The sequence below is a fragment of the Bombus pyrosoma genome, linkage group LG2, assembly GCF_014825855.1.
Source record: "Bombus pyrosoma isolate SC7728 linkage group LG2, ASM1482585v1, whole genome shotgun sequence".
Lineage (NCBI taxonomy): Eukaryota > Metazoa > Arthropoda > Insecta > Hymenoptera > Apidae > Bombus > Bombus pyrosoma.
In genome coordinates this window covers 14,663,462-14,690,757 of record NC_057771.1, presented here as the reverse complement: position 1 = coordinate 14,690,757, position 27,296 = coordinate 14,663,462, and the positions used below count along the sequence as shown (strand labels likewise).

At 42.3% G+C, this 27,296-nt stretch overlaps 1 protein-coding gene across 1 annotated transcript; it reads left to right on the top strand.

The window, feature by feature from the left end:
- The first annotated feature begins 8,250 nt into the window (after positions 1-8,250).
- Positions 8,251-9,997, top strand: LOC122573934 (SAGA-associated factor 29). The gene is made up of 2 exons (XM_043740953.1): positions 8,251-8,406; positions 8,886-9,997. The coding sequence occupies exon 2, from the start codon at positions 8,973-8,975 to the stop codon at positions 9,846-9,848; it is 876 nt and encodes a 291-aa protein (XP_043596888.1). The 5' UTR covers positions 8,251-8,406; positions 8,886-8,972; the 3' UTR covers positions 9,849-9,997.
- Positions 9,998-27,296: the final 17,299 nt, after the last annotated feature.

Genomic DNA, 27,296 nt, shown 5'->3' with positions numbered 1-27,296 from the left:
AACGAGCAACGTACTCGTATCCCTGGCCGGTTTACAATGCTATTTATCTCGGTGTTCACCGGGAACTCTGCGTCCACGCTACGCTTTCATGTTTTTAGTTATACGTATTTCTCGTCCCGCGCTGGTTGTATCCCGTCCTCCTTGCTTGCGAAACGATCCTCTAGTTCTCCTATTGCTCCCATACATTACCGTCAACTCGACTCATCCGCTACGAGACTGGTAATTGCGCGCGTAGTATTGACAACGAAATTACCACGATCTTATTATTCCTTCCTTTTCTCACCCATTCACGCTCCCAGTTGTCTCTAGTCGTGGCAAAAAAGTTCTCTTATAAATTATCTATGAGCCGGAAACGCATAAAGTAGACCAGTTTTCCATCGGCGTTTACACGGTGTAGACTCTCAAAACGATTAACTACAACTTTGTCGGGTTTATTGAAATGATGTAATTGAATACTTCGCGGTGAAACTGGTCGGCTTAAGACCGCGGCCCAACTTCGTCGTGGTTGCGATCCGATCGGGAATTATCATAAATCTCGTTCGCTGTTAATTCGTTCCCCCGTATCCCGCGGCTTCGTCTCGTCTTTTCGTTCGTGCTCGGCCCTGTTTCCGCAACTTTGATGAACATCGTTAACTCGTTCTCGACCGAGCCGTTTCGATTCGGTTTCCCGTCCTCGGTGTGGCTTTGTTTCGTCGAACAGTATCTCTGTGGTAACTACTTTCATCGATCGTACGCTCCAGTTCTTCTCTAACTCCGTACGGGAAGTGCACGTAAGTTTCGACGCGGTAAGCAGCAGGGAGACCATTTATAACCGACGCGGCGAATTTAAAATTCCATCCGTACAGGATTCGATTTCAACTTGGCTCGTATAAATCCCCCGCTAAGTGGAGAACCGTGATTTTAGTTAGGGAGATGAGAAGCCCCGGTTATCGACCGGGTCTCCGTGTATTCGAAAACTTTTTTCCAACAGTTTCGGACCCCTTCGTCTTGTTTAATCGATGAAACACGCCATTTTCCTATCCGTACTATGCTATCCGTACCGCCATTTACACCAAGGAGAGATAAAGAATCGGTCTCAACCGACAATCCTGGCTCTTATCCAGGAGTATGCGAAACGAAGATTCGCTACATCGAACGCTGTTAAGGTCTGACTAGGAAAAAAAAAGAAAAAAGAAAAAGAAAGAAAAAAGGGAAAACAGCAGAAGAAGGGAAAGGAGGTTGTCCATGAAGGAAGTGCATCTGGCCACCGATAAAGGTGGCTTGCCATGTCGCAACTAGGCTCCTCTTTTCCAGTGTACTCCGCCCCATTCATCGTATTCGAAAGAGCCATTTAACGAGGGAAATCTCTACCGTGTTTCCTTTGACGTACCATCTGCAGTCGCTTTCTTCTCGTGTGTCGTTCCTCTTTCCCCGATCGCGCAAACCTAGAAGATTGTTCCTCGTTTTGCAACTCGGATGGAGAATACTCCGTGGCTTCTACGACAAATCTTATTGTCGGCCACAAAATTCCCTTGAAAATGGCTGTGACGTACTCGAACAGACGCTTTTACGCCGACGTTCTTTTAAAAAAACACCATAAACCAAACAAAATTTCAAACTGCGTGTTTATCAGCTTCTGAACTTGCGTATTAAATTTTGAAAATCGTTTAAAACGTCAACTTCACGAGTACGCTCTGTTATAAGCGGCAAGGCTTTTAACAAGGTAGTCTGAATTATCAGCAAACTCGAAGGGGAAAGTATCGCGGGCCGGGGCTGATTGTCAACCTAACCAAAGTTTAATACCGCTCCTAAACCATGGAAAAGCTTACACGATGGCGTAAAGAGAGACGCAGAAAGAGAGAGAGAGAGAGAGAGAGAGAAATACAGACAGACAGAAACAGAGAGAGAGAAAGAGAGAGGGAGAGAGACAGATAGACAGAGAAGAAAGACAAGGCTCGTACCAATTTGCAGTTTGTCCGGTGTCTCGAGCTCTTTCTCCGGGTCTCGGTAGGGTCGACTGGTTGACAAGCGTCTGGTCGAGGTTGGCGTGTAAGTAAGCAAAACGAGCGACTAGATAAAGGGGTGGATGGGCTCTCTTCGGTTCGAGGAGGCAAATTTCAGAAAGGGTGGTTTGAGGTAGTCGCCGAGGGTGAGGCTAGGTTGGAGGAAGTCAGAGAGAAATTGATGTTAGCCGTTTGCATTTATTATTAATACGCTCGTCGACCTGTCACTGGGGCGAACGTGTCAGTCAGGCGCAGTTTCAACCCCTCTTTCAGACCCTCTTCTCTTGTCGCTGCCTCCCAACTTTTCGGACGGACACGTATGCTTACTCTTTCCCTTCTTTCGCCTTTGCCGGTGTCAATCCACCAAAAAAAAAGTAACATGGAGAAAAGTGGGAAAGGTCGTTTTAATTATTCAAGTGCAGCTATCGCACCGCACCGCTTAAAATAATACGACCCTTGGAGTTCTTCCCGTTCGTTCACCTTGTGGCATATACGCGATCGCATTTTCGTTCAAAGTTTGAAAATGAACGATCTAATCAAAGTTAAATTAAAACAAGATCAATAAAAACTTCTATACATTAAATTGCACGTATCATGGTGAACAAAGAGAATAACATGCCCATGCTAATCGAAGGATAAAATTCTTGTTTATACACAGCCTGCTTTCTGATCCGAGATACGTCGCCTCAATATTTATAAGTTTCGAAGGGATTCGCATAAGTAATTTATCACATCCAGAGATAAAAGCAGCGTCGATTTGCAACGTGACTCATCTGCTGTACATACGAATATTGTCGAGCTATCTTGGAAATTCAATAATACCTTTCGTAGAAATTCTCGTGTATAAATACTGAACTAACCAATCCCGTACGACCAATTGCTTGCGCTGGAAAACGCGTATAACGCGGGGAAATCGATTTCGACTGACGAAGGACGGCGAAGGGATCGACGTGGAGACAGCATCGATTCAATCGCGTTAATGCCCGTGTTCTTGAATTATACAAAGTCCGAGGGACATATCCTGTCTCCACAGGAATAAAAGAAACGTATCTAGAATTCTGGCACCTTCGACCGGACGTTGTCGTAAATCAAACGTCACCAAGATCCTGCGGAACTCGTTTATAGAATCAGCGATTCGATCTTTTGGTCTTTTCCCTATCAACGTTGTACTATAACATGAAATCTCCACGAGATATGATAAACGTTACCGTTTATCTTATCAGGGCACGTGCACAGGATTACGTAAAGGGAAACGTTTCATTTGGAACGTGTTCCTCGCGCTCGTTGCAGGCCGGAAACGAGATAATCCAGATAAAGGGTGCAAATTAAAGCCACGCTTATGCTAATCTACTTGTTTCATATGTATCGAGTAAAAAATCATTTTAATTTTATTCATTTCCATATTTGTTTTTCTTCCTTTTTCCCGTTTAGTAGGACTTGATAGGACGAACATGATAGCGAAGGGTAAACCAGACACTGGTGTTTTCAAACGACTCGGGCCGTTTCTGTTTAAATGATCTCCACGAGTTCTCCTCGTGTTTTACAATCTCGCGAAAGAAAATGTAAATCCGTTCGACGCCGCAGTCGATTCATTTTCATCACACCTCGCACGGTTATTACGCTACAAAATCGCGAATAAGATATTCCAGATGGTCGATAATGTGGCTCGACATAGAGAATGGTAATTTTCTGGATTTCAGACGCGAGTTGTGTCAACATTAGGCGCTGTTTTCTGGCGATTAACCGATTAGAAGGACGATAATACCGCGCTAGGAAAACAGATGACGCGGTTTCTTCTTTAAGACAATTTCTGTACGCGAATTTAATTTCCCTATGACTTCTTAATACGGTTGTCTGTTCTTATCTTTCCGAAACAAATGTATTCGCCTTTGATACTCTGTAACGAACTTTATTAATCCTGAGAAAGGACGTTCTATCCTGTGTATAAACAAGCGCCAGAAAATAGTTTCACAGTGATTGAAGGATAAGAAGAAATCGTGAGGTTTCGAATGCTAATTTTCTTCACCTTTCGCACGTATAGTAGTTAGCCGCGTGAAAAGCCGCTCGATCGCGAATTCGTTTCCTCGGCTACATCGTTTGACAAACGAGCCGATCGCAAAACAAAAGAGAGAAAACAGATGCCAGTCACGAAGAACCGATTTCCCTTCTGCCATCGAACAGAGATTCGATTTACGAGCTGAATTCCTCGTGATTTCGTTCTTCCTGCTCTCGTAGGCCTCGCACTCGACGTCGAAACGACCGGCAACAACGTTCACTGCGTTTGACATTTCCATTCCGAGCCGCGCCGAGGATTTGTTTGAAATATCGTTTATGCCGGTTGCTATCCGGCATCGTAGCCGGATTAACGGCTGCAACAGGTCGTTAAGTCAGCCGTTGTAAAGCGTCGATATTAGATGAAAATCGAAAGTCGATCTATACGCGATCCGTGCATCGTTCGATCGAACCGTTCGACGAACGTCCTCGATTTATGCGGCATCCCTCTGTCCTTTGCCACGCGATTCTTTGTTTTCCTTCGTGTTTTCTGACTGTTCTCGTTCGTGTACTCCGCGCATAAATGTCACGGGTGCAATGATAAATTTCGCGCGTGCGCCTTCCCGCGTCATTCTTGCTTTTTGATGCTGCTGTCTATAAATGTATCGTATCGAACGATACTATTGTTTATTTATATCTCTCGAAAAAAATGGTAGCAGATAGAATTTTTTAGATAAACGAAGCGGAATATCTTTCGATATGAAACTTGAACAGTTGAATTACACGGAAACTCAATTTATCAACTACATGGAAGTCAATTGTTTTATTTCTGGAAATTACACGCTAATCGCAGGGACTAGTAAAAAGATTAAGAAGCTAATTAAAAAATTAAGAAAATCTAAAAATTAAGAAACTTTTATAAAATCAAGTTGATCGTGGATATTTTGATTCTAGAACGTCATTGAATAGATTGAACGTTCAAAAACACGCAACGATCCAGAAATCCACATTCGTTGGTCGACCCGTGAGCTCGAATGAGTATCAGCTAGCAGACAGGGTGGCAAAGTGAATAGCATTGTGCGCGACTGTACCCCGGGGCCCGACATCTCCTTACGCCTCGTTAGACGCCTTGTTTCGCGCTTCGAAAACGCACGTACGAGTATACGGTGTAATATCGCGGATTGTGAGTGGTAAGCTCGTCGCCTTTCATAATACTGGTTTTAATGGCCCATTCTGGGCCTCGCCCAGTGGCTGTCGAGCAAAAAGGAATTGATTTTCACGTCCGTGTCCTGCGAACACTCAACGAAGAAACGAGCGAATTTCGACGATGAAGTCCACGAATGAGTAACTAACACCGAATATCGTTTTCCGGTAGATGCGTAGTTATTAATGCGACGAATTTCTAAGAATAGGATTACATTTTAACCTTCCTACTTTACTAGGCATTTGCCGTACACTTAGTGAGTAGCTTAATGAAGTCTGTAAAATATTTACACGAACAGAATTCCGTGAAAAGTCGATGGGAGTCTGGGTAATTAAGAAAACGACGGGGATTCCGAAGGAAATTGTTCCAACGAAGAAATCGTACTCGTTGAAACGTAGCCAGTACTGGCCCGGCCATTAGAACAATATTTTATGCCTAATTGATGCAAAGTAAGTCGTAAGAACGTCTGCTGATTTGAATTGTTAATCGGCGTACAACGCCGGCCCATTGATGTCTAATTATCATGTACAGAACGATTCAATGGCATCGAGGCATAGAGGAACCCATGAATCATATTTAAAGACAAATGAATTTCTCAGCATTATATGCAAAACACGCGGGACGCGAGCGAGCGCTCGAACGCTTATCAGTTCGCGATTTTGCCAAGGAAAAGTACGCAGAGCACGCCAGTATGGTAGTCAATAATTACCTTGCCAACCGCGCCGGCAATAAATCAATGCTTAGAAACAAAATGACAGGGACGATGGTCGTTGATAATACATCGTGTATGTACGAATGTACACTAATTGCACGAGCAGCAACGGAGATATATACGACGAACTCTCCATAAGATTAGACGATCCCTCCCGCAATATCCTGCTGATTTCAAGCGTTGTATCTGTCTTGCATAACACGCGCGCGCACGGTGTTGCAATAAACATTGTAACGTTAATGCTACAGGCTACGAGAACCACGACGACCGTGCAAATGCGCGTTTGACGAGTCCCGCTGAATTTCGACGTCCTTCGATCATTAGGATCGTTGCGTGTGAGACAGACTCGTGGTCTCTGCACGCGGATATTATCTGTACACGTAAGCTCGGTGAAACGTGATCGTCATGCTGGTATGTGGGAAAGTGGTACCAGCAATAAAATGGAATTAATACTACGCGAGAGTTAAAAGACAGACGCTATCGATCAACCGAATCCGGGATAATCTATTAGAGTTTAATATCCAGTAATAATAAAGTCGGATCATTTATTGTTTTCTTCGTTTACGAGCAAATAATTTGTTCCCGGGGCTTCGTTACAAATGGACGTGGTAGAGGGATAAATCAAAAGGAGTAATAATTACAAAGTGGTAAGGGAAAGAGAGAGAGAGAGTAAGAGAGAGTTTCTCAAGACTGAAGCACGTGTGACTACGATGTTTGGAGAGTTAACGTACTCCATGCGTCAAAGTCATCGTCACAAATGACTTTTTTTCTACCAGACGATTAGACTTCTTTTTTCATACTCACTTTTATCATCCGTTGAAAATAGTTTTAATGACGCGTATGTAAAGTTGTTGGCTATTTTAGAATCGGAGCGAACAATGCCTTCTGTTCTATAGAAATAGCTCAGGTACAAATAATTTACTGCTTTTATGTATAGCCCTTTTGTCCGGTTATAGTGCCATGTCACTTAATGATTATTGCAAGTACCTAGAAAAGGTAGTTATATTGCGAAATCATATGCTTAAAGTATCGATCAATTATGTTCGCCTATATCAAAGACGAAAGAGACTAACAAAGAAATTGCATTTCTGTGTTCAAACAAATTATATTCCTTTTACCTAGCTGCTAACCAACCCACGCAGGCATATCAATGGAAATTTCCCAAAATAACAAAATAACATTTCAACCCACGCGTTCTGCGGGCTCATTGTTCACACCGCTTGGGAACAGGTTGAATCGGCTGTGATTTCAAGCTTATGTGTGTGTAAGAGCCACGTACGCGCCAGTGGCACGCGTGACACGCATCTCATTGCGAATAGGTCACGAAGTTCGTAAGAACCTGGCCGCCTTGCACTTATGTACGTTTATGGTGCGCTCACGCTGGAACGCAGTTTCTCCCAGCGATGTTCATGGGATTCTTCGCGGAGAAGCCACTATAAGCGTTTCGCATCGCTATCGGCCGTTAGCGATGATGCACACCGCCTCTGATGCACGATCAGACCGGAGTCGAGGCGCTACATCATCCGCCACCTAACAAGAACGATAGAGAGCTTTTCCGCGCTAGGTGATTTATGCGAGTTGTCGCGACCATCGCTGGCCGTGTAATTTACCAACGAATTGATTATTCTTCAGGTCGTTTATCGAAGTCTTTACTTGATTATCACGAGTACTCCGTCATTGATTTTGTGTAATTCGCGATTACCTTTATTAAAAAATGCATTATAGAGTGCAGTTTCACTGTGAAATTAATATAGATTATTAGACATATAAAGAAATCTAAAATATATACATATAAAGATCGCCTCATTCTTGTGGCAGTTGTGTTTTCTACAGAAATTCCTATTCACTATACTACCGAGAAATCCTCTCGTTTGAAAATACTGCGAGATTGTTTCATTTTCTTGAGGGAGGAACCAATATATAACATTGACAAGAAAGACGAAATTGGAATAGTCGACGCCGTACGCGCTTTGTGCAGATTTCTGTCAAAGTGTGCATACACTGAAATATTCGGGAAATGTTGCAATCTCTTGGTTCCGTCTGTTGCACCGAAAGCTGCAATAACGTCACATTTGTTTCGAGCGCCTCGTTTCGTGCATTGAAATAACCGTTATTTCTGTTGTCGATTCGTGAAATCGTATTGTTAATCCCACGTTATTTACGTTACATTTCATTTTATAACTGGCACCTTGCATGTGCGGGTTTTACAATACATTTCATATAAATCATTAACGAGAAATTCAACTGTAAACGTATATATATTGCAACGGACAAAATTATTGCGGCTTGGTTGGTTGAAGCATTTGCCCCGAGCTGGCAGCACTACCTTAGCCAAGCTTCGTGTGCTAGAGAGAATTGAGAATGGTGGGGGAAGTAGTATGGCGCAGAAGCGAACCGACAGTCGATTGTAGGACGTTGAAACGGTTTAGTGCTGTCTGTAACTTCGTGTTAGAAAGGTGAATATTTAACAGTTTACTACAAAGAATCGGACGCTGATTTTTCTTCCGCAGAATGAGGTACGTTTATATCTCCATACGTTTTATTACGACCGTCTGCCATTTTATGTTTGTGTTGATTCATCAACTTGGCTGTCTAACCGGTTTCCTATAAATTACTCGAGAAGAAATTAATTTGTTTTTATAAGATTTTATCGTTGAATCACAACTGCGTAGCGATATTTACTGAAATTAATATATATTAATAAGATAATTCGTTATGTACTATAGATGTCGTTGAAATTTAATTGACAAAAAGTGAAATGTTGTGGCGTGGCGTATAGCGTGTGAAGTTTTAGTTGTAGAGGTCGCATGTTCAAATCTTCCGCGATGGGAGATTTCCTGGTATTTCTTTTTTTTTCAATTAATTTAATTAGCCTTCCAGTATCTTACGTATTTTGTAATATTTAGATGCGTATGATGTAATGTATAATTATAAACTCTTAAGTTATACTGGAATATTTTTATCAACAAAGCAGAATTATTATTTCTATCCACAGAGCGCGTATTCAGATGCACAGGCGGAAGATGGAAAGATAAACACCTGGTTGCACGAGTTCTTTTTACGTTTATTTCAACGATCCAAAATGCCATTCACAGCTGATGCAGCAGCTACCCAAATACAGGAACGGCTGAAGAACCTGTATCACTTGGTGCACGAGATCGAAACACAAAGGATTCGTTCAGAGCATAATCTGAACAATATTATAAAAACTTACGAGAAAGTAACACCAGAGGACAAGGTATCCCCGTATTATCAACAGAAGCTGAAGAATCTCAATGCAGCGATCGGCGACTCTCAGCAGGAAGAGGAGATTTTGCGTAAAGCATTGGGAAAAATCAACGAAATTCGAGCAATTAGAAACGAACGACGGATACAGGCTCGGAATGCAGGAAATAAAGAAACTATCCGTCGAGGTGCTCTGATGAAGATGGTGTTGAGCACCGCGCAAACGCTCCCTTTGTACGTAGGCAAGACACCAGGGGCTAAACCACCTCCTCTTTGTGGAGCAATCCCAGCAGAGCCTACGTATATCGCGAAAATGGGAGACATGGTGGCTGCCCTAGTAAAGGGGTCCGAAGAAGAGGATTGGATCTTGGCAGAAGTGGTTCAATTCAATCCTACGACGAACAAATACGAGGTGGACGATATCGACGAGGAGCAAAAGGACAGGCATACCTTGTCGAGACGAAGAGTGGTGCCTCTTCCATTGATGAGGGCTAATCCTGAAACAGATCCTCATGCTCTTTTCCCCAAAGGATCCATCGTGATGGCATTGTACCCTCAAACGACTTGTTTCTATAAGGCAGTCGTGAACCAACCACCCACTACAGCCACCGAGGAATACGAAGTCTTATTTGAGGACGCGAATTACGCAAATGGTTATTCGCCACCTTTAAAAGTCGCTCAACGTTACGTGATCTCTATCAAAGAGAGCAAGAAGAATAAAAGTCAGTGTTGACGGACGATTTATTATAAAATAGCGCCAATATTATTTCCGATATTGTTCTCGCGTTTGTACATTATTGATAGAGTACAACCATGCGCTTTTGTATTATAGACGCTCATCAGCTGTAATAAAGTATATGTTTTTTGATAAATACCCCATCATTGCGTTCATGCGAACAATAATCGTCTTCATCTCTTCATTCTTTTCTATTACCCGACGTTTGAACAGCAAAATATTCGAGCACTTTAGACTTTGTTTTCGATATAATTACTTCTTCGTTGCTTATATCGGCGTTTTTATCAAAATCATATGGTTTGTCGTTAAGCTGGAACTTGATCGATCGGTTCACGACCGAAAGAAATAAGCACGTACTGACAGTTAGGGACCTGTTTCCGCGATACTCTCGTACGCTGAAGGTAATTGGCGTAGATTATACGACGATAATAGCGGCATCCTTGTACACGCGGGTGGACCTTAACCTGCACTGGTCTGACCTTTCGTGGAATCGAATCTCCGTGACTCCGTTCGACAGGGCAATTTCTTCCTGTACGGAATAAATCTTCTTCTTTCACGCTGACATGTAGCAGACAGAGATAGGACTTGTTGGCCTTTTGGACTGGGGAAAGGGAAGGGGCTGAATTCGACGCGAGGCGGGCTGAAAGGCGAGCCGCGTCGGTACTCCAGCGAAAAAGGGACGTAGAACGAAAGAGAGTGGCGTGCAATAATTGATTCCATAATCGGTGGCTGCCGCCAGACATCAAAGTGGCTCGGTTCCAACCCTCGGCACAGACTGTTCGGGCCAATCTTCATTTATTATTTAACTTAACTAGCCCTGCTCGAAGTATCATAAAAAAGCAGACCCGTTTTCGTCGCGTCGACACGTACTTCGTCCGTGTTTCTTCCTCGAAATTGTCCGAATTGCTTCGGCGATCCTTTTCAATGAACAGCGTTTTGCTCGTTAAATTATAAGAATAAAAATATCGTACCAGACTACACAATAGATATTGTTCGTTCGCTATTCAACAAATTTTCTTAACAGGCCGGCCTGCAGCCCATATGCCGCACTTAGCGAATATTCGTTTGTTAGATGTCATTGTTCATTTCCTAGCAAGCTGTCATAAAGGATTTTCCAAAAGATTTTCTGTAATTAGCACTTTACCGACCACTAGCGGTTCAACAGCATACGCACGTCCGACCGGCAGCTCAGGCGCAGATTCTCCCTGGCGCCGGCTCTGTTTCGGTTTAGACTCTTCAATATCATCCCTTTCGTTCATCGCGAACGGTAAGATTTTCAAATTGGTATAAAACTGTGGGAGCTTACAAAGCAACGCAACTGACGTAACGGAGCAAGGTATCTTAGTACTGAATAACAAATTACTGCTCAAATAATGAGAAAAATTGTCGGCAACAAAAAGCGATTAATCGGCTATCGGTCGATAAATTGTTAAGTTACCGGTCTCATCGGTTCTCGGTATTTTGTAATGACAAGTCTTGAACTGGCGGGATTCGCTATCCACCAGGAACCAACTTCTTTACCTGTTCAAGGGTAATATCGCGGACGTATTTACGGACGTATTGGAAGGGAGTGAGTGCGAATTAATCGCCTTTTAGAAATAAGCCGTAGTTAATCATGTTCTGTAGTTGCTAGTCGTCATTGTCAGTCGTTACTCATCAACAAGTCGGTACTCGTCATACGTAGTCGTCACTTGTCATCTCTAGTTCTTAGCAATCGTTCCAATAGTTATTTCCCACAGTAATAGGCGGTAGTTAGTTTTTGTTAGTCGGTACACTACGTGTAAACGCCAGTCAATCCTAAACAAACATTTGATCTATCACGAGGAATAAGCAGGTCTTCCAAGCCAGTTTAATAATCAATAACATTAGTGAATTGACGAGAGACAAGTTGTCTTAAGTAGCTTACTTTTACGAGTTTATAATTTCATCTTGAATAGAACAGTTAGCTGACTTGTAATTTACTTTTTAACAAAATTCACTCGTAGACTTTTTTCTCATTACCGACCTGTCATTGTTACCGAAAAAGTAACTTGTAATTTCTGATTTAAAAAATTCAGTAATAATATTAATCCTATAGAGTGCAATTAGTTTATTTTCCTCGAGTCTTAATACTAATGTGTTAAGTAGATCTAGCTCTAAGAAATTTTACAAATAGAACATTCCAGAAACGGATTTAGCTAATCTTGTATTGCTAATGAAGCACTTCCCTATACAATCAAAATCAACTTGTTCTCCAAGCATACTCCCGATAACGCTCGATAAACCGAATTGCTCATCAACGATTCGCACTATTGCTCTGGGGGCCAATAATCGAAATCTGAGCGACCACGTACTACCTATCCCAAATGTATATCGAGGAAAAGGCGACTAGCCGTTTCGAAGCGATAGCCATCCTCCTCGAAATAGCGAGCACCAACGTGTCGGTAGAAACCATTTTCAGCCGCGGAATTAATTCAACTGACGCGATTAGCTTTCGCGACGTGGGTGAATTCTGGTTGGAACGGCTTCTATCGCAACCACGTGTACTAGGCATACCCTTATAGACACACGTTTCTGTTGCTATCGCGGCGTAAAGTCGACGTAATCGAAGCTCCACGAGCCTCGAGTTCGTACGGCCAGGCTAATACAAGTGGATTCGTAGCATGCAAGCCACCGGAAGCTAAACCGAACTCGTGCTCGGGCACGCAAGCCGTTCCTTTCGCCCTAGCTTTCAGTGCAGCCTCCATCTTTGCCCCTTCCCAAACAGCTTTGCTCGTTTCGCTTCGTTCCCTACGTTCATTCGTTCCACGTTCTCAGTTATCTGAGTAATTCCTCTTCTCGATCGTTTCGCCCTTCTTTCTTTCGTTCCTCTTACCTCTTCGTGTCTTTCTTCCAACTTCTTCTTCTCTCCACCCTCTCTCCATGCTGCTTCGTTCCAACCTGCTGTTCTCGTGGCACAAACCAATCGGACCAGTTTCGCTTAACCCTCCGGTAATGACACGCGGTATTTTTCTTCGCCGCTCGTAATTACGACCGTGCTCCCGCGAGCATATTTTATTTCGTTCCGAGTCGATCGATCCACCGACGCTGGTATCTGTCACCGAGGCTCGGCCGAGCTATTGCCATTCGCCTCTTCCCCCGGCGATCATTAGTCTTCCTTTCGATAAATATGCGAACGTCGAGGAGGTGTCATCTTCATTGCCTCTGATATTTTCTCGGTCAAGGAAATAAGTGGAGTTTATGTTTTAATTCAATTATTTCTGGAAATGAAAGGTTCGAAAGCTTTCGACATCGAGCAAACTTGTTTTTCTATTAAATGTTCGTTTAAGTGAAAACTCGTTAACGATGTATTTTATAGGGCAGCTCAAATGGAATAACACGAAACGCTGGTCCAACGTTAATTTCCACGCTGTGCGCGCTTTGCACTGGAGGAAATTTTATTTTTAAGAACGAGCCTGATTCGGTTGAATAGCCGGGTATCGATGAGAAAATCGGAAACCAATGAGCTCGATCGTGCATTTTCCTATCCAGGAAAGAAGAGCGCGCAAAAGAGATTACATACTCGATCAGTACGCCGAACAGACCGCGGATTTCTATTTTTTTAAATTAACACGTTGACTGCCAGACGAATTTTCCATGGTTTACCCAAGGCGCCGACGTAAATTTTTCACTATGCGATGCATATTATGCTGAAATATTATTTGCAGCAAATAAAATGAGTTATAAAATCATGTTTGAAGCATTTTTCGTGGTGAGGGCCACCGGTGACCCCCACGGCGTTGTAGACAATTATTACGATTGTCCTTTTTTCAAACAATCGTGCTATGTACTTTTAATATTTGCTGCGTCGCCGGTCACCGGTGGCCCCCACGGCGCTATAGCCAAATCGAGTGTCGGTCACCGGTGACCCCCATGGCAGTCAACGCGTTAATATACGCTTGTAGAATAATACGAGTTGCGATCAAGGAAAGTGCCGGTGTTAACTTTCAGCCTTCGAACGCGCAAACGACCGCGTGAAATATTGCCATTCTGTGCGATTGTCGACGACCGTTGATCGACTACAGAGTAAAAAACACCTCGTTGCCTGCCTTTCGCTTCTCGTGGACACCTTTACTCTGGATTTTAAGCGTGGAATAAATTTCTACCTTAGGCTTTGATCGGATCTAAAGCTATCTAGTCTCGCGCGGTTGCAATTCCCGGTCTTGAGAGCACAATGCTAGCAGTTCGTGTACCACTACTCTTTTCCTCCTTGATAGCAACGACACTTTAGACGAAACGATAGCGAGTCAGTGAACGTAGGCGGTTCGAGTGGCGCAGTCATTTTTAAAGCGTCCCAACGAGTCCCACTTCGTTGCACGCTTAAGCCTCGAACACGGTATCGCCACGAGAATCAGGTGTTTGACCTCCACGAAACGCTGGTCAAGTCCAAGCAAGCTTCCTTGAATAAATAAGGGTCACGAGGCATCTGGAAGTATCGATCTAATTGCTCTTTGCCCTAGTACGATCATTGGCTCGCATTGGACTGGACAGTTTTCTATCGAATACCAGAAAGCAGGAATATAGCATGTTATAAACAGTTCTATAACAGTTATAAACACTAACGACGTTACTCGTGATCGATCGATAACTCAGCGAATTTTTCTTTTAAATTTCGTAGTTAAGGGAACGAACTAGTTTTAATAGGAAGCTAGTAGATCCAATTCAAAGTTGATAATTTGATTGCTTCGTCTAATCGAAAGGGGCGTTCTGCCAGAATCTAGGGTAATTGAATGCAATGTCATAACGATCTGTCAGAAATACGAGCTCATCAAATGTCAATTGTACGAGCTATTCTTTTGTCAGGGATTGCTTTCGACGTGACAATTTATTATGTTTTCTCATACCGGAAGTGTGCATTGAAGGAACAGACGAGCCACATTAGGCGAAACGGTTTTCTTTTTCTCGACGTATTTCCAGGGGACATTTGTCTTTTCATGGCACGTGGGTTCTCATACGGATTCGTCAGCCTCTTGTTCAACGTTGATGTTACGAACACGAGCCACGCGATGGTGAAAGGAGGCAAAGAGGGCGGGCGAATAATTCATAAGCGGGCGGTTTCTCGTTAATTAATTGCATTTACCATTGAAGGCGGGGCAGTTTAAAACTTCCATCATAATTCAGACCTATAATCGGTTATCGCGGTCGTTATCTCGCGTTACGGCGCGATCGTCCCGGAAATTAGCGTACACTTTTACGACTTTCCCGCCGAAAGAATTTTAATTTCGTCGGAGCTGTCGCCTCTGTGACACGTTTCCGTTGTCGCTTAAACAAGGACTGCTGGTTTAACTATCGGCGCTGATCGTAACCGTGCCACAGTACAAGGTAAAAAATATTAATAGTTATTAAATCCGAACGAAAAGTGATTTTTGTTGCGAGAGCCAATTTTAAACCCCTCGAGTTCCTTTGAACAAACGAACGAAATATGAAATTTCCAAAATCGAAAGTTTGATACAACAATTTTAACTGAAACTTCTGCGACATAAAAGCAATTTCGAAGATGTGAACGCTTGAAGTATAAATTCCATGGAAATTCATTTTACATTCATTTTACCTCGCGACAAACGTTCCAAGACGACCAATTTCACCGATCGTGCCATTGAAAGTATCACGAACAGGCGATTACCTGAGGAAGGAGTGTCTCGATTTAAAAATGCGTCGGCTGCACCGGAAATAAATAACAATCCTTTAATGATAATATCGTGGGGGTTCGCCATTAATCACCGACGAGCGCATTCCTTTTACAGGTCAACAAACTCGGTCCGTTTCGATTCGCAAGTTGGCCATTTTCACCGGACACGCAGGTCGAGTTGAGACCGATGGCCTTTCGAGAAGTTACTTATTTCTGGACCGTGTCCACGGTCTCAGTGGGTCACTGGATACGTCCAGTTCCGGCGATGATTAATTCTGACCTCCCATCAGGGATATTAGTTTTTAATGCGCCATCGTTGTCGTGGGAATTATAATAATTAGCTCGGAGCCGCGCGAACCAGCTGCCTGTAGGACGCGACGACGTCCCAGCCGTGTCGTCCATCGCTATACTATAATCCTATTTGCTCTCGAGGAACTGTTAGCTGCAACCCACGTTTACGCGAATTTGCAACTATATAGATATATCGTAAAAGTTGGGAAAGCAGTTAATCATAGTTCTCGCTATCTTCCAAATCAATTGGAAAATAATTTTTAACAGACAAATCACGTGAAACGAACTTCCAGAAATATAACATGAGAAGTTACGTTTAGAGTGTGGTTTCTAATATAAATTGTTCCTTGTTATTGATTTCTGTACTCCATTATTCCCAGAAGTGTATTCAAAATTATATGGTTTTCTAAAATAATATTTCTTCATTTGACCATGTTCTGTAAATTGCCTGGCAAACTAATTTCGTCTGTACGAACAGGTCCCCAAATACCTAAACTTCTTCGGCAAATTTCCCAAAGCGACCAAGTTCCAGGTATCATCTAACCCCATGTTCGAACTTCTCCACATATTTACTTTGAATGGTCAACTCATTTTAATTTGTCAAGCTACGTGTAACTTCCTGAAGTCACAATGTAACGAGTTACGTACCTCCTCTTTCTTACAACGACGGACAAAAACGATATACCTTTCTTGTCATGAAGTACATCTTCATCGATATGAAGAGCAGTATACGATAATGCAAACTGGCCATGCCTTCTCATAAATCTACAAAAATTCTTTGAGCCATTACTAACCGACGTACAAAGCTGAAGTACAAAGCTGAAGTACAATAGACTTCGCCGAAACGAATTCGGGACTTCACGATTACACTGAGATAATGCGTGCATGCACTATACGGCTAGAAACCAGTATTTCATCCGTTCCACCTCTACTCCCCACCTCTATTTTTCAACACAGTCGAGAGTGTCGGCGATCAATCACCAAGCAAAAAACAAACAAAGAATTAGCATGAATCTCCCGAGAAATCCTGACGCTTAATTTTACTGGAGCGTTTTCTGACGGCGTTCGTCGATAACGCGGGCCTGAAAAAGCGGCGACGTTCCAGCTTGCGAGCGCAATTTTTTCCACGGAGCCCGTGAAACGCCCTCAGAACGATCCAGCTCGTCGTGCATCATCCGCTTAATCCTTTACACGCCGTAGGAGCGTGATTGTCAATATTTCAAGGGCCGTGCGGAGTATCGAGAAACGGAGGAAAAATGAGTGGACCGAGAGGGCCGGGTCTCGATCAGCCGCGACATCGATCGTGTTCGAGATCGCGGCCGGTTGAAATTGACTGGCCATTCCTCGTCTCGTAGTCTCGCGGGTCTCGTTCGAAGGCAGGCCGCGGGGCTAACCGTTGAACCCGGCCTAATTGAATTTCGCATACGAGCACCGCGACGATTCGTCATTCCGGCGTCCAATTTGGCCGCGAGTCATGCCATTCTCTTTCGACTACCGCGTTCTTCATCGGCGTCTGGCCGGGCTGTCACGCAGCGTTCGCACTGCTGGACACCCGAAATTTTATCGATGAAAGGGAGCCGCGAGGACACTTACCTAGAACAGAAAGAAAAGTTTTTGGTCAATTTTATTGGACTGGTATATTTTTATTATTTATAATAAGACGTACGACGTGTTAATTATGAGGTTGCTTACTATTATAAACTACGGATATTTAAGAATTTTGAGTAACTTAAAGGCACAGAAGTACACAGAATGAGAATAAAATGCATAAACGTATGAGACATTTTGGATACAGTACTTGTTGTAATATTTTATAGATATGGGAATGTTTTTTTTTTAAATACTTTTTGTTAGACTGTGTTGGTTTAGAATGTGTTTTGATACGTTTGTGCAAGTTGGACGTGGTATCAGACATGTCAGACATATTTAACGAAGATAATAACCACCGCAACCATTATTCTGTGTGGTTCGTTTGCAGGAGTACACGAAGAAGTCATTTTCTGAGCCATAATTTGTTGCGAGCGTCTGTGCATAATATATATACACCTTGCTAGGAAGTTCTATCACTCTGTAGAAAAGTCTGACTTTGCTGCATTGGGAGCTTATGAATTTTTTAAAAGTACTGGCTTGATAATGAAAAAAATGCAGGGGAGAACAACCATGTCTCTTGAACACGCTGATTCTTTCTTCAAAATAAGATGCATATCCCAATTTTCCAACTCTGTTACTTCGGAAATAAGTCTTAATATCGTGCCAACTCATTTCTCTTTATCGTTGTGGGAAAGAAAAATATTTCCTGATACATCGTTCGGTTGTTCTGTTTGAGAATCAACAACTGCATAATTAACGTTGATTATTCAATTAATACGAAGCTATTACTGGTTGCTGTCGCCGCATGCATTAGCCAGAGGTGCGTAAATAAGCAAACTCCACGTGCCTCTTATCTATGGTACGCTTGTCTTCGCGGGATCCGCGAGACAGAGGTATCGATTTCCAGGTAAATTGCTTGCAGTAATAATACACAAACACCTGACATTCCGCGTAAACTGTAATCGAGAGGCCGGCGGCAGGGCTAAGAAACCTGGCTTCGTAAGCCCGTTGTTTCTCCTCGCCGTCAACTTGAAGGAAATAAGGGAAGGACAGGCTTCCTTCTACCAAAGGCAGCTGCTTAGGTTCTCACATAGATTAACCCAGGTAGTTTCTGTTCCGCTTCGTCTAGGAGACGAAGCTTCAGGCTGCCAGGAAGTCGCTCGCAAACTCGATGGCAAATTGTCGAGTCTTGCCTACCCTCTTCCTTACCTCTGCCCTCTTCCTACCCCTTTCTTGATATCCGTTTCTCTCTTACCAACCCCTCTTTGTCTCTCGTACTGCCTCGCCATCGCCTCGCTCTTTGCAACTGTCTGGCTTGGACGTCTTATCCATGGCGGATCGTCTTTATCCATCGGGAGCTCGCAAATCACAGGCTGGCGGTTCGCCCTGGCCAAATTATCCAGGAAATTCCGGACGCTCTACCGTATACCGAGACTGCTCGTGTCGCAACGGCGATCGAGATAATCTTAAGCTCGATGTGGTAGATTCTCGATTGCCTCGGAATACGACGTTCATCGGTTGTAAACGTAAACGAAAATAAGACGGATTTCTTGGACGACGTAGTCCACAAGGAACATTCAGGTATAGTATAAGTATATCGTGCTAGATTTCCACATCAGCAATTTCTTATTGTTTCGTCGATCAGACGCGGGAAGATGTGACGCGAGGAAGCGCGTTAACGGGAGTCGTAAATTCCCGTTACGTTTAGAATAATCGACACTACGAACAGATCGATCCCCTATTTCGATTAGGATAATAGAGGTGGTTTTAATGAGTAGCACTTGATTAACAGTTCAAAGATATTATATATTTCCAACAACTTTATATAAAAGCTAGTTACGCTGGTGCGTAGAGATGAATGAAGTAGATGAATGATCGACGGGTGAACCTGGTAAGGATATGTTGACTGTTCCAAAGTTGGAGAATCAGTGCAGATATGTTGACTGTTCGAAAGTTGGAGAATCAGTCTAGAGATGTGGTGACTGTTCTGTAGTCGTTGAATCAGTCCGAGATGTTGACTGTCTTAATGTCACAGATCCAGTCCAAAGATGTCGATGAATCTGTCGTTGTGGAACAAGTAAGTCCATTCTCGTGTTATTACGGAGGAAAGCTCGAGTTTCCGAAGTAGGATATTTTTCAAACGACTTTACAATTGAAAAATCTCTTATTTACCTAAAATTTTACTTCTTGTTCCGTGTTGGAGTTATCTTGTGTATTCTGCCGCGCATTTCATTTTGTGGTGATTTCGTTTATTTCTCCTGCTTTTGATATTCTTTATGGTGTCCTTGCAGTGTCTTCTATCGCGGAAACATTTCCTTGGTGTCTTCACTCTACTATTTTTTGCCACTGAAATCTCTCTACGCTTAAAATGTAGGATCGTCACGTTGCTAGGATTCTCTTTATGAATTCCACCTTATAGCAGGGGCTCTCCGCGAATGTGGGAATTTTTTGCAATGTTACATTCGTCACAGTAGTCTTGGGAAGATATTGTCAAAGGAAAGCTCGTTCCTATTTTCCTATTGTCTCTTCTGTTCCAGCTTGGACGCTGTCCATAAAAGTAAATTGTTAGAACTGGAAGAAACTGCCTAGAAACTTGCACAATAGTCAGATGGTCTGTAGAAGCGATTTTAGTTTCACACATTTCTTGTTCGATACTTGTAGGAAGAGAAGATGTAGAAATTAAATAGAACCTTCGTGAAAAACGCGTAATCACGTTAGGAAAACATCTAAAATTAGCCAGATTAGCTGTGAGATTATGTTTTAATAAAGTGGATCGTTTTTATTAATTTCAAATCCTAATTTGCATACTGGAATACTATGTTAACAAGAAGAATTTACATTGCTCTATGAGCAGTTTATTAACTTGCAAATGGAAATTAATAAATTAACTTCTCGTACACACTACAGATATTTGTTACACATTATCAGAGCTCGATCTTTAAACAGAACATTAATAAATATTGTGTTTTCAAGAAAACCGTATAAAATACAATAAGATCATAGGAAGTGGAAATAAAACGTTTGTGTCTCTTTTAATAGTGAATTCAAGGTGCAATTAAGCTTGAAATGTTTATTTGCTAAATGCGACCCCGGGCGATTCTTGATGTCCAGCCAACGAGGCGACACGCGAATAAGATTAAGTGCATCCGAGCAATGTAAATCTTGGAATCCATGGAATCTTTCGAATGAAAACCGAGAGATCTAAGCTTAATGCTGCATAAGCCAGTGTTTTCTCGTCTTTTTCTACGCTAGAATCGCGAATGTGCACGATACCGAGGAAACGCGCGGTGATGTTATTTAAGAAAGTATTTTCCCGTGCTCGTCCGACTCGTTGAAGCTACAAATTGAAATAACTCGCGCTTCGAATTTTCAGATTAAAAGCTTGACCCGCTTGTTTACTCTTTGTTACACCAGCTTCCTGTTGCTCTCTTCTTCCACTCGTCGCTATTTTTCTTTCCGCATTCCGGATTTTCAAAGTGTTTCAATGCGATGATTTTCTGCAGCCGTTCATCTGCTTTGTACCACAATCAGACTCTCTCGCTGTTTCGACGAGTTAATTCCTACTTTGCAACTACGAAGTAACTTTCATTTCCTATTCTATTGGGCCAAAAGTGGCGATTTCTTTTAGATTTATTGAACGAAATGGCGGAACTATTCGCTCGCTGGTAATTGTCATTTAAATGAAAGTCACCGTGGATCGATAATTTCAACACCTTTGCGAGGGTGGAAGCTACGCGAGGGTAGGTGTAACGAATAGGGGAGCATCGTCATGGTGGTGGATTTCAACATCCTGTAACTTGGCTGTTGAGAGGGGCGCACTGCGATGAAATCAGGGGACGATGAGGAAATAAATGCAGGGAACGTCGTGTACAGATTGTATCATTGAAATATACTGCTCCGAGTGATCAGAGGATTACCTAATTAAATGAGCCAGCCAATTTTGAAGACTGTACTGTATCTACGATGTTAACCAGAAATTAATCGTGGCATTAGACGATTCATATCTATTTCCTTGTTGACGTTCGATTAATTATCCCCGTCATCGATGTTTGTTCTTGAAATTGTGATCTATTCCATGCAGTTTATATTATTCTACGTTGGCTTTCCTAAATCATTCCAATTATATTAACATCGGCCAGCATTCCTGAGTCACGCGAACAATTCTGATACTTGTGAATTTAAATATTGATTTTTCCGCGCGTTTTAACCTCATCTAAATTGAATTTTAATTAATTATCGTTTCCATAACAATCTCAAGATGCCGTAATAACTTTATTAAAACGCTCGGCGCAGGATCAAAAGGAATAATATTGAATTTTGATAATTGGATTCATCGAGAACAACACAGAACCCAATCATTGCGATTATATTAAATTCTATCTTGCCTTCAAAGAAATTATGGTCGAAAGATTTCTAAAATCATTAATTACGTATCATTCGCCTGTAACAACAGTCTCATTATAGATTTATATCCATTATTCAAGTACGCTTTCATTACCATAATCGTATTTATAGGTTCGAGTTAAACCTAACATATTTCTATTCTAATAAATGAAAGTTACAGCGGAAAAAATAAAAGTGTCTTTTCAAATTGTACTCATACGAGAAACGAGATATGACGTATCATGTTTTTCTTCTATGATCTTCTAATATAACGTCATATCTTTTTCGCTACTATCATGGCTGCCTCTCTACGAATTTTTTCTTGTATCGTGAAATTGCTATATTTTTTTTTCTTTTCTCTTTTTACGTTACCACATGTGGAAAGTGCAATGAATTCCATCTCTTTCGTATCGCTGCGAGACGTAAATTCCAATATCCCATCGAGATGAAGTGTGGTGAATCCGATAAGTGTGGTTACAGGCGGCGCTATCCGAGTTTCCAACATCGAAACGCGGTTCCCAGCGGTTTTTCCGGCCGTGTAGAACATGCGGGGACATCGCATGCATGCTCGCGGATCGTTGTCGAAGTGGCAGGCTCCGAAAAGAGCGATAGACGAGCGTCATTAGCCGCAACGGAGACGCGGCACGACGGTTGTTTACACGTCAAATACGAGAACGTGGCATTTGCATCGCTTTATATAAACAATGTTTTTAAATAAACGCAGCGCGGAAACGCGCGTGCGTACGTCTGAGCGCGTGTACGCCGGATCCTTTCCACCGGACGAACTCTCAAGCTTCACTCTCGTGGGGGTAGCGAACGCGAGAAAGGGACCTGGCTTGCACCCTTCTCGTTATCAAACTGTTTACACGGCAGGATTATTGTTTACACGAAAGGAGCCGAGCATAGAGGAAGAGGAAGAGGCACGAGCAAACGCTTTTCCCGATGCCGCTTTCCGCTTTGGGTTTCAAACGACGTGAAAAGGGTCGCGGACGTTGAACGTTTTTCGACAGCCGCATCATCATCCCCTTGCTTCCTTCTCTTCTCATTCCTTGCTTCGAAACGCTACCACTGGATCATTCCCCCGTTACTTTGAGCCGGAATGAATTATAAATCGTCCACACCGTTTACGCTTCGCGCGTTTCTCGGTTCGTTATTTGAGCGACGAAGAAACGTGGAAGTTAATTAACTTCTTTGTCGGATCTCCTTCCCGCGGAAGGTTCCTGAAACTAATAATGCGGATGCGAAGGATGAAAGCGCGGGTAGACGGGTGGTTTGATCGTCGGAAGGTTTGTTGCCACATAGATACGCGAGAAAGTAATATACATATGCACGTGTAGACGAAATTTCAAGGAAAGACTAGTAAAACAGTCGGAAGGTTTCTCTCCCTCAAAATATATTTTCACGAATTCCGGGTCGAGTTACGCGTTCGTGGAAGAGTATACAACGAAATAGAGGCGGAGGACGAGGGAGATCGTAATGGAGGAGGAGGAACACAAACGAAAGGAAACAAAACCGGCTAAAGGGTTGCAAAGGCACAGCCGGGGTTGCAGCGGGCCGCGAGCACGCTCACGGCTTCTCTTTCACAATTAAACTATAAATATTCATAACTATTTTAGCAAGACAAAGTTTCACGGTGGGCCGCCGGTAATTAAGAGCCGCGACTTCTCCGAAACGTTTATTCCGTAGTCGACATTAGCGGCGCGGGATATAAATGCCGGTAATTTGGAGGTCTTCGAGGTGGCCCCGTCCTTTTTGCAGTGTGCATCGCCGGCTCGAGCCTCGAGAACGAGCCTATGAAGCAGAGTGGGACGACGGGTTAATTCGCGAGGAGAAAGCTTGGATCCGCGTGGACTACGAGCTGCCGGTCGCCAAGGTTATTTGTATTAATTAGAAAGCCCTGAAATTAGTCGACACAGACCGGTCGTTAGGAGGTTCATCGAGCAGCAGTAAGCAAGACGCTGGGGAAAAGAGTGGCCGCGAGCCAAAATGACTGGCCAGAAAGGATTCGGGCTCGTTCGCCGAACCGAGTCACTGGGGTGTGTTCCACTATCTGGAATCGATTTTCTTCTTCAGGAGATGGGTTATTAAATACCTAGAATTAATGGCTATGAAATTGTTTCTTATTTATTACGAGGATAGTATTTAGGGACTCGTCACTTGCCAAGTGGAAATTTTTATCCTTCTCTGAGCTTTTTCATTTTTTTCTCCTTAACACTCGTACAAATGGTGATACTCCTTTTAGACTCACTAATCAATTATTCTTTTTTCTCACGTTTTCTCTTTCGATTCTTCTTTTAACGTTGGTGTTTTCTAAACAGGAGCCCTAGGAGACACGTGTTTCGGAAATTTGATATCTCGAGCGGAGTAAAATCAATCGCAAATTGGATAACGACGATCGCATCTTTGTTTCTTTTCCTTTTCGCATGGTCGTAGGATTTCAAAAGTTACCAAGTTCATCGTTTTCGTGATCTCGGCCTCTCAGTTATTCGCACGTTATTCCTTTTCTCGGCCGTGGAACCGTTTGCATCGGACGAATATTAATCCGTAAATTTTTCACTCTGCCCCAGAAAAAGCAAACTCCGTCATTTTCCGCTGTTGAAAGGGGAGGAATGGGTGGAGTCACGGTGGAACGGCTCGAAGATACATACTCCTAAGCGATTACTTTCTTTAATCTACGAATGCGTTACTTCCGCGTGGCTGCAACATCGCGAAATGGATAAATGCAACGTTTCCCCAACAGATTTTGCGTAACTGGCAGATGGTGCCTCGATAATATTTTATGAGAGATAAGATCGCGGTTCACCAGATGCTTCGTACGGAGCTTGGTATTCGGTACGAAGTTCCTGAATAAATGCAAGATATGAATAGCTACGGCGTTCATTATCGCGAACGCTGTGTTGCCTATGTTATATTGGTTTTATTTTTGAACGGTATCAATCTGTGACCCGTGAACATTTCGGTATTTTCCTGTAAAATCGCGGTACGCTGCGCTTGATTTATTTCTGCGAAGGTAAAACGAAATATTTTTAAGTAAAAATTATAAAACGATTCTTTATAAAGTATCATTACATTTATAAAGTTCCACTGTGAATTGCCATCGGTGACAAAGATTCATGGAATAGTTCGCATTTACATAAGTAAAATATACTCTGTCCTGGACATTATGCAGTGAATCAAATTCTCAAGTTGGATCATAAAATGGAAAGCCGCGGCCTACATGAAAAGCAGTAGAGGTAAAAATCAGGGAAGTTTAATCAGGCGAACGGGCTGGGCCAAGATATTGGACTGTAAGCTCGAAACCATTTTTCTCTCGGTAGATTTCACTCGAATACCTCGTCATGATTCGAATTAGCTTTGACGTTTCATTTTGCTGATAGTGCCTCAACGTTAATCGCAATTGCGAAAGAACGCCGAGAAAAAGTTTTTCAACTCATCAAGAGCATGAATCAAATTGGAACCATCAATCTTGGCTGAAGTATCCATCGAATCTAGAAGCTCGAGCTTATTCAGAATACAAGGGAAACGCGGCATTTATGAATCTTGACTCGATCTCTGACAAGAATACAAATTTCTATATTATCCAATAATCTGTGTAAATCATTGATCAAACAAGCATTAAAAATCATAAGGTGGAAATATTTAGAGTTACAGAGATCGACGACATTTTATGGGTTTTTTTCGTTAAAATTCACGGAGAATAGATTCGCTCGTATCTCACTTATTATCCATTCACGTCGATGCGTCAAGAAGGAGCAGTGATGCACATACCATTTACGGATGCAAGGGACCATATAGTATACACATTGCACGTGTGTTCGCTCCGAGAGATTCAGAAATCCATAATCCTCGTGGAAGGATATAGAGCGGCACGCGTGATACATGTTACCATGCATCGGATTACTTCTTGCGCGGAAATTGACTCGAAAGTTGCTGGCAAAAATTCATGCAACGCATTTCCACCGGTGAGAAACGTACACAAATATGCAAAATCGAAATTGAACCCTTCGTGAATTTGCAGTGCTTATTTCTGCTAGAAATGATAATAAAAAAATAATAATGATAAATAATGATGGCAAAACTCTTTCGAAATATTGCTGAAAATAATTGATCAAAAATGTATATCGTAAAATTCATAAATGAGAGATATAAATCTATTGAGTGGAGAATTAATCGTAAATATGGTATGAAATAAATATTTCAATTTTTCAATATTCTCATTCAGGATCATACATCATCGAATGTTTAGAGATGTTGGTTTTAAGTAAAATTTAGACAATATGCGAATTATTTTATTGTATATATATATATCGTAAAATGTGAATTCTTAATTAAAATTCACATGTTTCTGAATTTCTGCTTTTTTATTACTTGCTTTGTTATTTCTGTCCGAATGGTAGTGATGAAAATGATTTATTTCGGTAATTTAACTGTTCAGATACAAAGGAACTATTGTGACGTTCTTCCGTCACATTTGCATTAGCTTTAATTCGATTAGTTGCAGGCTATGTTGCTCTTCTACGAATCGAAGTAACGCAAAAGTGCATCGCGTGTTATATCGCTTTATCTCGTTCGTGGTAAAACACTTCTCCCATCGATAGATGTACCATCGATTCCTATTAACCCCGAATTTACAGGAAACTTCCATAGGTGTTGTGTATCTTTTAAGTACGATCGGTCTACAATGAGGTCGGATCGGTGTTCTATTCCCAAATCGTAGTTGTGCCTCTCTTTCGCTGGAACGTGAACGTGTCTGTCTTCTCAGTAAAAATAAGCAACACGAGCGCTGCGTAAACAGAGACTCGTGTTGTGTAACGGGGGAAAAGAAGAGAGGACGAAGATCGAAGAAGAAGGCGGCAGATATACGGAGCGCGCGAGTAAAGGATCGGATCGAGTAGGTTCAGATCAGATCAGATCGGTCGTGGGTGGCATCGGTGACGCCGATGGTGAATGGGTGGGCTGTGGTAAGCGCAGAATCGTGTCGCGGATAAAGTGGTACCCGTCACTGTCTGTCAGCAGCCCTTTTCTCTCTTCTTCATCCCCCTTGTTTGCCGCTGCGGATGAACTGGCATCTGTTCGTCTCTTTCTTTCCGTCTTCCGCCTTCGCATCAACTTTGTCTGGTGAATGTATGATTTTGATTGCTATAATTCACGAATACTCATGTACATGTATACGTACATTTACTCTCATTCAGAAGCATTACGACATCAACGTGACGATTAATTTAAAATACCAAAGAAACGAGTAATCAGTCGGAATTTTGTATTCGCGAAAAATTGCGACACAATATAACATATACGAAGCAGACATTTGTTGAAGGATTTAAATTTATTAATTAAATTATATGTATCGTTATCATACATCTATTGTACATAGTATTACGTACAATATTGTAATACAGTATTATAAGTCTTGTATGAGAATCATACTGCGAATTTTGCAACCTGAAAATATGCCGATTGATTTTATAATCCATAATTTTTCTCTGCACTAAATCTGATGATTACGCTTTCAGCGGGTTAATAAATTGGGTCTA